The following is a 13,015-nucleotide window of genomic DNA, read 5'->3' as shown; positions in this document are numbered from 1 at the left end:
GGCAGGGGGGAGAAGGGATGGAGGGCAGCCCCTCCGTCCCTTCTCCCACCTCCCGGAAAAGCCAGCAAGAGCTGTGCTGAGTCTGCGTCTTCTAGAGCGAAAAATATGGTAAACCCCACCCCCCCCCGGTCTTCCTCCCACAGATGATGCTTCCAGATTTATTTCTTTGAAATAAGTTTATTGGGTACTTTCTTTTTGGGGAACAGGGAGCTGCTAGTCCTTCTTGGCGGCTGCTTTCCTCATGGCCGCCAGGACGTTGCTCAGCTCCTCCCTCTTCCTCTTGGCGCGGATGTGGGTGCCCACCTGCGGAAGCAAAAAAGGAGCAGTCAGAGACCGGGGGGGGGGGGGTGCACAGGGGGATCCAGCCCTGCAACTTCTCCCTTTACCCCTAGCCAGAAGGCATGATGGGAATTGTAGCTGAAAAGAGTCCAAGTTCGGGAGGCCCTGCTCTGGACATGGGGGGCACAGTTGCAAACACACACCCCCCCCCGGATAAATGCTGGAGGGGGGGCTCGGGGTGCCCTGACACCAGCTTGCAAGGGAAAAACCTCCACACTCCTCTTGCCCCTTCAGTGAAGTGGCAGGAGAAACAGAGCCCCTCCTGCCACTTCACTGAAGGGTGCAGTCTCGCTCTCCAGGCTTCAGCGACAGCAACGCAAAGCCTCCGGAGCTTGGAGGGAGCGCTCCCTCTGCGCTTCGGAGGCTTCCCGTTGCTGTCGCTGAAGCCAAGGAGCCTGCATTCGCTCCATAGGACGCACACACATTTCCCCTTTGTTTTTGGAGGGGGAAAAGTGCACCCTATAGAGCGAAATATACGGTATACTCGAGTATAAGCCGACTTTGTCAGCACATGTTTTATGCTGAAAAAGCCACCCTCTGCTTAGACTCGAGTGAGGCGGCAGTGGCAGGACGAGCAGCCCTTTCCCACCGCTGGTCCCACCACCTCTCGCAAGGGCAGGCACAGGAGCTGCAGTTGGGAGGTGCACAGCACTGCACCCCTCCCAACCATGCCTCCTAGGCCTGCCCTTTGCAAGTGGCAGAGGAACAAGCGGCCCAAAAGAAGCCCTTCCGGCTGCTCATTCCTCCTCCTCCGCTGTGCAAGCAGAGGAGAGGAACTGCTCCTTTGGGGCTGCTTGTCCTTCCGCTGCCCCCAGGTTTGTGGTGGGGTGAACTGGCTTATACTCGAGTCAAGTTTCCCCACTTTTTTGTTCTAAACTTAGGTGGGTCAGCTTATACTTGAGTATAACCCTGCAGGCTCCCCCACCCCTGCCCAGTTTCAGAGCACTCACCCTTTTCTTGATGAACTTCAGAGCTCGCTTGTCTTTGGAGACCTTGAGCAGCTCCATCGCGCGCCTCTCGTAGGGGGCGAAGCCGCACACTTCCCGGATCATGTCGCGGACAAACTTGGTGTGTTTGGTCAGCCGCTGGAGGAGAAGAAATACAAGAATTAAAGCAAGACAGTGGGGGAAAATACTCGATTCTGGTGTTGTTTTTTTGCCCTGTTGAGTTTAACTCAAGCTGACAGAGCACAAGACTCTTCATCTCAGGTTCAAGTCAGACCTTGAGCAATAGATTTGTCAATTCCACTGTAACAAGCCTCCTACTGCTATATACACACATATCCACTTCAACCTCCTGCAAAAGCCAGGGATAGCCCCACAAAGCCTTGACCTCAGGATGAAGGCTCCGCACAGCTAAGCCAGAAGCCAGAGCAGCAAGAGGAATCGCTGCGCAGTGAAAGCAGCAATCCTTCTTGCTGTTCTGGCTTCTGGGATAGCTGCGCAGCCGGCATTTGCTCCATAAGACGCACACACAGTTCCCCTTACTTTCTAGGAGGGAAAAAGTGGTGAGTCTTATAGAGTGAAAAATACGGCATATACATACACCCCGTATTTTTCACTCCATGAGACGTACCTAGTTTTTAGAGGGGGAAAGCAAAAAAAAATATATTCTGCATAGAGTATGTGCTTTAAACCCTGCGATAGCTGTGCAGCACCTCTTGTTCTGCTAGCTTCCCAGCGGGATGAAAGGGAGCCCTTACAAGGGAGCACTGAGTAGAGCCTGGCAGTGGCTCTTGGGGGCTTTTCTCCGAGGAGGAAGAAGGGATTGATGGGCTGCCCTTCTCCCTCCTCGGGGAAAGCCAGCAAGAACCGTATTTTTGGCTCCATAAGACGCACTTTTCCCCTCCTAAAAAGGAAGGGGAAATGTGTGTGCGTCTTATGGAGCAAAAACAGGGTACATACATATATGCGCACACACACAGTTCCCCTTACTTTCTAGGAGGGAAAAAGTGGTGAGTCTTATAGAGTGAAAAATACGGCATATACATACACCCCGTATTTTTCACTCCATGAGACGTACCTAGTTTTTAGAGGGGGAAAGCAAAAAAAAAATATATTCTGCTTAGAGTATGTGCTTTAAACCCTGCGATAGCTGTGCAGCACCTCTTGTTCTGCTAGCTTCCCAGCGGGATGAAAGGGAGCCCTTACAAGGGAGCACTGAGTAGAGCCTGGCAGTGGCTCTTGGGGGCTTTTCTCCGAGGAGGAAGAAGGGATTGATGGGCTGCCCTTCTCCCTCCTCAGGGAAAGCCAGCAAGAACCGTATTTTTGGCTCCATAAGACGCACTTTTCCCCTCCTAAAAAGGAAGGGGAAATGTGTGTGCGTCTTATGGAGCAAAAACAGGGTACATACATATATGCGCACACACACAGTGGAACCTCAGTTTTCGAACATAATCCATTCCAGAAGACCGTTCTGAAAGCGGGAGCCTCAACACAATAGGGAAACTCAAAGTGGAAGCCACATACGACAATGGAGACATTCGACAACCAAGGTTCCATTGTATATACCATTTGTTTTAACTCTTACGTTTTACAATTCAAAATACTCCTTTTTACACGCTTAAGATATCGATGATCCTCTCCTTCCACGGTTCATTCTACGTATCATAAACCCCTGCATACTTCACAAAAACTAAACCATTCAGTAGTCCATTATTGCACCCATCAAAGCTTATTTACACTGCTGAATGTATCTCAACGCTGCCAACGTTTTCGGTGTACACTTATTTTTAAGCATTTACCCAGAGAGCAAAGGGAAGTGCTGCAGCCACTGTGGACAGAGGGCCAGGTGGGCGACTTGGGTTAAGGCTCCTATTCAACTGGACCTTTGTTCAGAGTCATGAAGACTAGAACACCGGTTTGTTTTAGGTCTCTGGAGGCACACACATATTTTATTAAATTTTCTGTTCAGCAATTTGAAACACTCATTGTAACACCCTTCAAAGATCAATGACTTCCCTCCTGCTCCTTCCATGGTTCGTTTTGCACATCATAAATCCCTGCCCATTTTACACAAACTAAACCATTTGGTATTCCATTATTGCATCCACCCTGTTTAATTTATCTTAATGCTGCAAGCTTTTTCAAATATATACAGTTTCCCCTATAAATTCAATAAACGTCTTCCAATCTCCTCTAAATGTTAAGTTCTTATTGTTCTCTCTGTCTGCAAGCTGCAACTATTCTGTCAGTTAAAGCGGCATTGTTTCTCAAACTTGGGGGTCGCCAGCCCTTGCCGGACTACAACTCCCACTGTTCCGATCTAGAAGGACCAGTGGGCAGGGGGTGAAGGGGGTTGTAGTCTGTAACAGCTGGGGACCCCAAATTTGAGGAAACACTCGCCTGGCAGTTGCAGATCCTTTACAGCAGGCACCCCCAAACTCGCCTCTCCAGATGTTTGGGGACTGCAACTCCCATCATCCCTAGCTAAGAGGACCAGTGGTCAGGGATGATGGGAACTGTAGTCCCAGAACATCTGGAGGGCCGAGTTTGGGGGTGCCTGCTTTACAGGATCCCAGAGAAGTTCGGAAGAGCAAGAGCCCACAACCCACCCCCCTTTCCCCCAGACCCCAAACTCACCCCACGGCGTCGGCACTGGCGTGGCTTCACCACGTTCTTGGTCACTTTGTGGCCCTTGTTCAGGCCCACGGCCATCGGGTAGCGGATCGCCATGGCTAGAGAGAGAAAGAAAGGAAGGTTGTGATTACCACATCTACACTCACCGCACAACAACCCTGTGAGGCAGGCGAGGCCAAGGCCACCCTTTGGGGCTGAGCAAGGATTTGAAGGTGGTTCTGGTTGCATTCTCCAAATGAGGAGTGCCATAGTTACGGACAGTTAACCTGTGGAACTCCTTGCCACAGGAGCCAGTGACGGCCGTAGCCTTAGGGGGCTCCCAAAGAGGATTATTGTAATTACTTATTGGATTTAAATACCGCCCTATACCTGGGGGTCTCGGGGCAGAATAAAATCAAGATCAAAAACCGCAAAATCCACAATAAAAACACATTCAGAGAGGAATGATGGCTCCTAGCTGTGCGGCTGAAGAATGCCAGAAGCCACGGCGAGGGAGCGTTTCTCAAACAAGGATTCTTGTCTGACTACAACTCCCATCTCATCCCTAGCCAGCAGGACCAGTGGTCAGCGACCAACCGACCAACTCCAAATCTTTTATTATGGCCACAGCGAAGCATGAAAGCACACAGAACATGACAATCAAACCTTCGGTGGCACATGTGTCAATCCTAGCAGCACAAGACCCAGCCACTGAATATGTCAGAGTTCAGGGATGATGGGATTTGTAGTCCAACAGCCGCTGGGGACCCCCGTTTGGGAAGCATGGCTTTGGGGCAACTGGGTGACCCTTTGGACTAGATATTATCTGTGCCTTTCCCCCCTTAAAGCCATCTAGGCCTGTGACAGCCACATACTTTGTGGCAAGGAGTTCCATAGGACATAGTAATTTCTTCCTCTTTATTCCCCAATTATTTATTTGATTTTCCACATTAAAATTTACAATCACACCACAACATACTATATAAAAACCAGATTCCCAAGAATCTCCTAGACTTCTCTCCTGGGGGGGGGGTGTCTTATTGTTAACCCTTTCCTTCTGCATCTTTTACAACAATCCAAATTTTTATATCTCCCTTACAGTGAGCGGGGGGAAAGTATTTGATCCCCCTGCTAAATTTGCCTGTTTGCCCCCTGACAAAGAAATGCCCAGTCCATAATTTTAATGGTAGGTTTGTTGTAGCTGTGAGAGGCAGAATAACAACAGAAAAAAAACCCAGAAGACAAAAGTCAGAGATGGATGTGCATTATAATTCCCCTATCAACCAGTATCTTCACGGTATGTAACGAGCTGAGATTAGAAGCACCTGCTGTAAGGGAGAGGTCTTGCCCGTCATCCCAGCTTGTTACAGTACCAAAAGACACCTGTCGACAGAAGCAAGTGATCATACAAGGGCATTGAAAATGGGTTATGGGTTGAGGATAGGAATTCCAGCAGGAAAATGACCCAAAACACACGGCCAAGGCAACAAAGGAGTGGCTCAAGAGGAAGCACATTAAAGTCCTGGAGTGGCCTAGCCAGTCTCCGGACCTTAATCCCTTCAAAAATCTGTGGAGGGAGAGCTACACATCAGCCTTGAAATCCTACTGACTTGGAGAGGATCTGCAAAGAGGAGTGGGAGGAAATACCTCCTGAGATGTGTGCAAACCTGGTGGCCACCGACAAGAAACGTCTGAAATTGCCAACAAGGGTTTTGCCACCAAGTACTAAGTCATCTTTTGCTAAGGGATCAAACGCACCAGAGCAGGAATAAAAATAGCAACAACAATTGCAATAATAACTATAATAAGAATAATAAACCCCTCCTGTTATAAGAATTCTAAGGCCTCAAATGTAGAATAAAACGTTCATAAATGTACCAGGCAAACACATACATAAGTATATAAACCACGGGTACATGAGAGCAACCCTGAAGCCATTTGGACTCTCCTAAGTTGACCTCAACTATTTCTCTGCAAGGAGGAAGGAAAGGGGAACAATAATTGTCTTTCCATTTGGACTATAGGGACTTTCGCCTCCCTTTCAAAATACAAAATACTGGCAAGTACCTGTTCAGCTGATCAAGATGCGCAAGAGATTCAGGAACTATTTACCATCTCCAAGGAATGGCCAGGCTACCCAGAAAACACAACTGAGTAAGGCATAATTACCATTATTACAAAAGTCTGGGATCACAGGCAAGACCTTGCAGCAGGTGCTTCTAATCTCAGCTCGTTACAGACAGTGAAAAGACCAGATCAAATACTTATTTCACTCATTAGAATGCACATCCGTCTCTGACTTTTGTCTTCTGGGGTTTTTCCTGTTGTTATTCTGTCTCTCACAGCTACAATAAACCTACCATTAAAATTATGGACTGGTCCTTTCTTCGACAGGGGGCAAATTTAGCAGGGGATCAAATACTTTTATCCATAGCTCATCATCACACTACAAGTGAAACTGGAACCCCACTAACGACTGGAACAGTTCACAATGGGATGGAAAACATACGTAAAAGAACATTGCCAAAAGCTCAATCCGTTGGTTGAGCTTCGATGTGCAATTAGGCTAATTTTATTAAAAAAAATTGACAGTAAGTCAAATCACATGGAAAAAATAAAGTCTAAGCGGGTATTTAAGGAATTTGATTCGGGAACAAAAGGGGAAGATCGGAAGCCTTGTAAAAAAACTTAATCACAAATGTATACACAAAGCAAGTAATAATAATAATAATTTATTATTTATACCCCACCCATCTGGCTGGGCTTCCCCAGCCACGCTGGGCAGTTTCCAAAAAAATATTAAAACACTGTAACACATCAAACATTAAAAGCTTCAGATGTTTTCTAAAAATATGAATTGCTTATTTTTTTACATCTCACTTTGCCTATTGTACTTTTCTGCTATAAAGTTTTCAACCAATAAAGCATATATATATATTTTTTTTTAAAGGAGATTTTCACGATGGTTTTTTTTAAGATAAACTTACAAATTGCCCCAGTTCCTTATTAAAGTTTTGGCCCTGCAGATTTCTGATTTCTCGGGTCTTTTTGGCCCTTTCGGCGTAATCCGCCCCCCAACTCCCATCATGCTCCGGGGCCCCGCTCTGCCTCCATCCAGGGCCTAGCAGGGTCTCCATGGGGCCCAGCCTGGAAGGGGCGCCCCATCGGGAGCCGCCTCCCTCCGCCCCGCCTCGGCCGGGGCCCCCTCGCGTCCCCCGGCCTCCCCTCCGCCATTCCCACCCGCCCGCCCGCCCGGCCGCCGCCCCGCCACGGAGGATGGCCGCGGATTCTCCCTCGCCGCCCCGGCGGAGCTCACCTGCCGCCGCTGCTGCCTCGTCCAGGTCCCGCCGGAAAAAGGAAGGCCGGAAGTGGAGGACGCGGCTATGTGCGCTTGCGCGACGGAGCCGCGCCGGAAATGGAGCAGACCATAGAGACGCCGCTTCCCAGAGAGGCCGGATGGGATTGTCCCGACCCGGAAGTTGTCGTTTCCGGCTCTGAGACAGCGATGGCGGCGGCGGTGATGCCGGTTCCCCGCGCGGAGCTGAAGCTGGTGCGGCTGCTGAGCCGCTGCGAGGCGCTGGCGGCCGACCGGCGCGGGCCGGACGAGTGGCGCCTGGAGAAGGTCCGTGCGCGGCGAGGGGCGGGGACCCACAATGCACGGCGGGGTTGCCATGGGAACGGGGGGCCCGCCCCCTTTGGGCAGCCGCCTGGCAGGCCGGCATCCGGCAGGGGCAGCTTTTCCTGCAAAGAGCAGCACCTGGAGGCCGCCTGCCTGCGTCTATTATCAGATTTTGGGGTTTTAAAAAAATAATAATATGCAATTTCATATACTCTCAGGATTATAAGAATTAAAAATAATTATAAATACTGTCACTTGCTAAAAGAATTAAAAAATCTTTCCTTTTTTATAAACAACTTCAAATCCAGTAAATCTGAGGATCACTTAAATGGCTCAACGTAAATTTACAAGTAGACGCGCATTATTTACAAACAGTCTTTGCAATTATTATCAGCAATTGTGCTTTATTATTTACTAATTTTTATGCTGCCCCATTGCTCAAAAAAAGTTCATGGAGCAGCTTAGCAGCTTAGGGGACGCGGGTGGCGCTGTGGGTTAAAGCCTCAGCGCCTAGGGCTTGCCGATCGAAAGGTCGGCGGTTCGAATCCCCGCGGCGGGGTGCGCTCCCGCTGCTCGGTCCCAGCGCCTGCCCACCTAGCAGTTCAAAAGCACCCCCGGGTGCAAGTAGATAAATAGGGACCGCTTACTGGCGGGAAGGTAAACTGTAATCTGGCTCGCCAGATGCAGCTTTGTCACGCTGGCCACGTGACCCGGAAGTGTCTCCGGACAGCGCTGGCCCCCGGCCTCTTGAGTGAGATGGGCGCACAACCCAAGAGTCTGTCAAGACTGGCCCGTACGGGCAGGGGTACCTTTACCTTTACCTTTTATGCTGCCCCGTTGCTCAAAAAAAGTTCATGGAGCAGCTCAGCAATGAGTATTTTTTTAAAAAAAAAATTAAGTACAAATTAAAACGTAAAGGCACAAGATCAAAGGCAACAGAAATATGTGAAAGGAGCGGGGAAATGCCACAGCGCAAATTTAAAAGCAGAGTTTGCATCAAAGGCCCTGAGAGCCTTCAGGCAGCTCCCCCCAATTTGGTTTCCAATGGGTGGTGATGTTTGAAACAGTTGTGAATGTTTGCACTGGCCCAGGTTCTCCCAGCTTGGTCCCCTGGTTGATGCAGCTCAAAAGGGTCCTTGTTTTGCTTTTTGTTTCTTTATTTGCTACTCATTTTATTATTAATCTTCTTCCACGCACATCTCAAGGTCGATGTGCAAAATAAGTAAACAAATAGCTTCAGCAACAGTTAAATGTCATGAAAAAAAAATAACAGCAGGCCCATTTAAGAAAAATTCAAGATCGATATTCCTTGGCAGAGACCTTGTCACCCAGCTGGGAAAACGTGTGTCTTCTGTTGTTTCTCAGCAGGCACATTAAACTATTGGTTCTGCCCCCTTAACCACCATTTCCCACGTGGCTCCAGCTGATATTTTGAAGTTCTTAGGTCGGTGTAACAGATGCAGGGAATCTGAAAACACAAAGAAAATCTCCGAGGTCATATTGTAGCAAAAAGGTAGCACTCGCAGGCAACCGTTTCCCAGTTTGTTGGTGTTTATACTCCATTTTTTTAGATTTGCCTTGAGAGAGTCTTTAAACCTCTTTTGTTGACCACCAGCATTACGCCTTCCATTTTAAGTTCCTTTTGGGGGTTGGGTCTTGGTGGCGCCCCTAACCACAAGGTTGTAATTTCAGAAGGTTTTTGGAGCGTTGGCAACCTTCCGGCCGTGCAAGGCGATCTCATGGAATGTCCTGCCACCTGCCACCCGGTCGCCACTGGGGGTCGCCCTCAGCCTTTTAGGCTCCCAGCTTTGCCTTGGGAGGACCTTGACAGAGCGAGCCTCTCCGCCCCCCCCCCCCCAATCACTATCAAGCTGCCACGTCATGTCATGGGTCCGTTCAGAGCCAGAGGGTTGCTGTGTCCTCGTGGTCTCCCTCCCGTTAGAGTCAGGGAACGTCGCTTAAGTCATAACGCTCTGCTAGGAATTGCGAGCGGGGAGAGTTGCTGCTGCTGCTGCTACTACTACAGTCAAATCCTGCTTCCAGTTGCAACTGGAACTGGTGCAAACTGGTGCATGTAACCAGTCACTGGGAGGACAGGAGGCTGGAGCAGGTGGGCCCCCTTTGGCCTTTGCTTTTTGAAATATTTTTTGGGGTTTACAAAACAAACCACACAATTATCCCAGTTTTGAAATAAATTATCCCAATTTTGAAATAAAACAAGATTCTTCTGAAACTTTTTTTAAAAAAATACAGTATTTATTAAATTTCCATTTTACAGTGGTACCTCGGCTTGCAGACGTTTCAGGTTACAGACGCTTCAGGTTACAGACTCCGCTAACCCAGAAATAGTACCTTGGGTTAAGAACTTTGCTTCAGGGTGAGAACAGGAATCGTGCTCCGACGGCATGGCGGCAGCAGGAGGCCCCATTAGCTAAAGTGGTGCTTCAGGTTAAGAACAGTTTCAGGTTAAGAACGGACCTCCGGAACAAATTAAGTACTTAACCCGAGGTACCACTGTATATTATTAAAATACCATAACATTTTTCAATGATACTGATTCAATTGAAATGTCGACCTCCTTCCCTCCCAACTTGTGGTTACCTGAATTATTATATTTTCATCTTTTAGCATTTGTACATTTCCCTCCTTACTTCTCTGTGAAGAAGTGCGGCCACGAAAAGCTCCTTTCAAATGCCCTAAATAGGTTACTTGAAGGCGGGTTTCTGTGGCACCTCCAAACCGAATGTCTTTCTGGGCTGCCCCTTCGCTTGAAGGCGGCTCTGGCCTAGTGTTGCTCACACCAGTTCCCTCTCTTTCCTTCCCAGTACGTCTCTGCCCTGGAAGAGATGCTCCTTGACCTCAAGAAACACTCCAGGTGAGTTCCTTTCCCTGGTGGGATCTGCAGAGGTCTCAGAACCATAGAATTCTGCAGGGCAGAAATCGCAACGAAAGCTTCCAATCTCTGCTTAAACACCTCCAAGAAAGGAGAGTCTGAGGGAGTCCCTTCCCCTTTCGAACAGCTCTTGCCTTCAGAAAGTTCCTCCTGGTGTTTAGTTGGAATCTCCTTTCTTGGAAGTTGAAGCCATGGGTTCGAGTCCTCCCCTCCAGAGCAGGAGGAAACCAAGCTTGCTCCGTCTCCCATGCGACACAGCCCTTCAGATATCTCCTCTTCTCCAGGCTGAACACTCCCAACTTCTTCAACTGTTCCTTGTAAGGCTTGGGTCTCCAGACCCTTGATCGTCTTGGTCGCCCTCCTCTGAACGCCCTCCGGCTTGTCAATACCCTCCGGAGGTACCCAGAACTGAACTCGGGACTCCAGGTGGGGTCTGACCAAGGCAGAATGGAGCGGTACTATGGCTTTCCTTGATCTGGACACTAGACTTCTCTTGATGCAGCCTTTTCTGCTGCTGCATCCCACAGTTGACCTCAAGGGCCTTCTCCAGAATCTTAGCAAAGATGTAGGAACAGAGGAAAATGCTTTCTGCCATGTCAGACCATTGGCTAACCTAGCCCAATACTGTCTGCACTGACTGGCAGAAGCTCTCCAGGGTTTCAGGCGGGGGGAGAGCAGGGATGCCAGAAACCAGGCGGTCCACCAGCCTGATCCGGCCGCTTTCCTTAACGTCCCGATGTTCCCCTTTCAGCAAACCTGCTCCCGAGGTGCTGAACGAATATTCCCGCAAGGTGGATTTCCTGAAGGGGCTGCTGGAAGCAGACAAGCTGGTAAGGCCCGTTGTGTGTGGACTTCCTTCGTGGTGGGCCTTCTCCCCGACAGCAGAAGGCCGGGCTGCATCGTCGTGTTGTAAACAAAAATTGCCCTTCTTCCCTTATGGGGTGTCCAAGAGCCCATATAGGTTCCCTATTGGTAGGAGAAGATAACAGAGGCCAACCAGAGAATACTGAGAAGCAAAGGAGCTAGTAAGCTTGATCTTTATCGATCTGTTGCAAGAGCGTGCTCCCCTCACACGCAGGAGGGAGGCGGAATCCAGAAAAATGGCATGCAAGGCCTTATAGAGACTTTTGAAATTGCCACCTTGTAGATCAAGACCACGACCAGAAACATACATACATCACAGAAGGGGTGTAACCTAAGACCACCCCTCAGATACATCACACCTACAGCACAGAAAAGGCGGTCTAAAACAGAACATTTGAATGTTGTTTGTTGTTTATCTCCTGTCTGGCAGATTACTTGATTGGATTTCCTGAGGAGCCTGGCCAGTCTTTCGTAATGATAAATACTTAGTTCCTGGGCCAGGTCACAGGCTCACACCCTATTCAAACACAGACATACCCTGAAGACAGGATTTGTGAAGGAAAAGACAATGGGGAGGTTTCCCACTTTGACCTTGCAGAGAAAACATTTGCTCAGTTTAGGAATCAAAATGGTTCCAGGTCGGCCTTCCTGTGCTGATCTATGTACATGCTTGGTTGGTACACTTATGAACATTACCATATATCTAAGACCATAACATTACAGGAGGGGGAAGAAGAAGAAGAGGAAGAGAAAGCTCCCCTCCCCCGTCTGTTCAGATTTTTATTTCAGTGTACTAAATCTGGCATGGCTTTTCTTTCTTTTTCAACAGCTGCGCTAGGTCCCCCCTGCCCCATCCCTCCTTCCTTCTTCCCTGTCTTCAAGTACTGAAAGCAATAAAGCTTGAGTCTAGCTTCAAATGCCATCAGTCATTTTGCTAGTAAAGGAAAGGTGCCTAATGAATCTTTTCCCCTGTTTGATGCTGGGACGGTTTCTGTTTTCTGGATTTAAATGCTGCTCAAGGGAGGGGCGAGCGTGTTCCTTGATACCTCAGGCCAGATGTGTTTTGGCATACGCTGAACCGTACATCATTCACAGGAAATAGATTTGTACAGCAGAAAGGAAAGCAAAAAGGGGTTGCTTCAGGTCTGCTCCTGGGCCTTCCAGGGAATGTTGTAATTCAATCGCGATCATTTTGGTGGAAACTTGCCTTTTAACATTAAAACTGCCTCATAAAGTAGTGGGAGAGATTAAATACTAATGCTTAATTGGAAAGGGAATAGCCCAAAGGCACAGAAGTGTGCCTGCACACCCCGTCTTTTAACAAGCTAATTAATAATCACAGCAAACATTTAATGAACAGATGAACCATATTGGCAGTTTAGTTAGAAATCAATCTAACTGCGGGCTGAAATAAACCAAGGCCGAACCGGACGTTATGTGAGGAAAACAAAGTTCGTGGCTGTCACTGAACTATGTCTCTTACTCACATCACCCAAGTATCGTTCACACATTACACTGAACACAGATGCTAGCTACAACTACACGTGTGAGAAAGCGTTTGTATGAAAGAGTGCACACTTGTTGATTTGTTCAGCTCAATTGCTATGTGAATAACAAGTGTGCAGCTCAGCTCCTAGAGTTGTTCACATGTTATGCTGTCTCAAATTATGTCTAAGTGTTTGCGTACAGTTGCTGATTTGTGCAGCTCAGCTATTGCATATGCAAGTATACACGATGTACCCT

The 13,015-nt window shown here is 48.4% G+C and overlaps 2 protein-coding genes across 2 annotated transcripts in view; one reads left to right on the top strand and one right to left on the bottom strand.

The window, feature by feature from the left end:
- Positions 1-157: 157 nt before the first annotated feature.
- RPL36 (ribosomal protein L36) lies at positions 158-7,355 on the bottom strand. The gene is made up of 4 exons (XM_028713267.2): positions 7,213-7,355; positions 3,921-4,015; positions 1,290-1,424; positions 158-303 (listed from the first exon to the last, which is right to left on the bottom strand). The coding sequence occupies exons 2-4, from the start codon at positions 4,011-4,013 to the stop codon at positions 214-216; spliced, it is 318 nt and encodes a 105-aa protein (XP_028569100.1). The 5' UTR covers positions 4,014-4,015; positions 7,213-7,355; the 3' UTR covers positions 158-213.
- A 21-nt stretch (positions 7,356-7,376) lies between these two features.
- The window catches only part of USE1 (unconventional SNARE in the ER 1), an 8,836-nt gene continuing 3,197 nt past the window's right edge, over positions 7,377-13,015 (top strand). The window contains exons 1-3 of the mRNA XM_077922053.1: positions 7,377-7,518; positions 10,341-10,390; positions 11,160-11,388. Coding sequence (XP_077778179.1) covers positions 7,402-7,518; positions 10,341-10,390; positions 11,160-11,388 — 396 coding nt within the window. The 5' untranslated portion in view covers positions 7,377-7,401. The remainder of the gene's footprint in view (positions 7,519-10,340; positions 10,391-11,159; positions 11,389-13,015) is intronic.

This window comes from Podarcis muralis, chromosome 18 (genome assembly GCF_964188315.1).
Source record: "Podarcis muralis chromosome 18, rPodMur119.hap1.1, whole genome shotgun sequence".
NCBI lineage: Eukaryota > Metazoa > Chordata > Lepidosauria > Squamata > Lacertidae > Podarcis > Podarcis muralis.
The sequence above is the reverse complement of the archived record's forward strand: the minus strand, read 5'-3'. Positions and strand labels throughout refer to the sequence as shown.

What these genes read in the sequence shown, in the direction of transcription:
- RPL36 (XM_028713267.2), bottom strand. Translation starts at nt 4,013, where the DNA reads ATGGCGATCCGCTACCCGATGGCCGTGGGCCTGAACAAGGGCCACAAA. An exon ending in GCCAGTGCCGACGCCGTGGG is followed by an intron (nt 1,425 to 3,920) that starts GTGAGTTTGGGG and finishes CTTCTCCTCCAG; the next exon opens with CGGCTGACCAAACACACCAA. An exon ending in TGAAGTTCATCAAGAAAAGG is followed by an intron (nt 304 to 1,289) that starts GTGAGTGCTCTG and finishes TTGCTTCCGCAG; the next exon opens with GTGGGCACCCACATCCGCGC.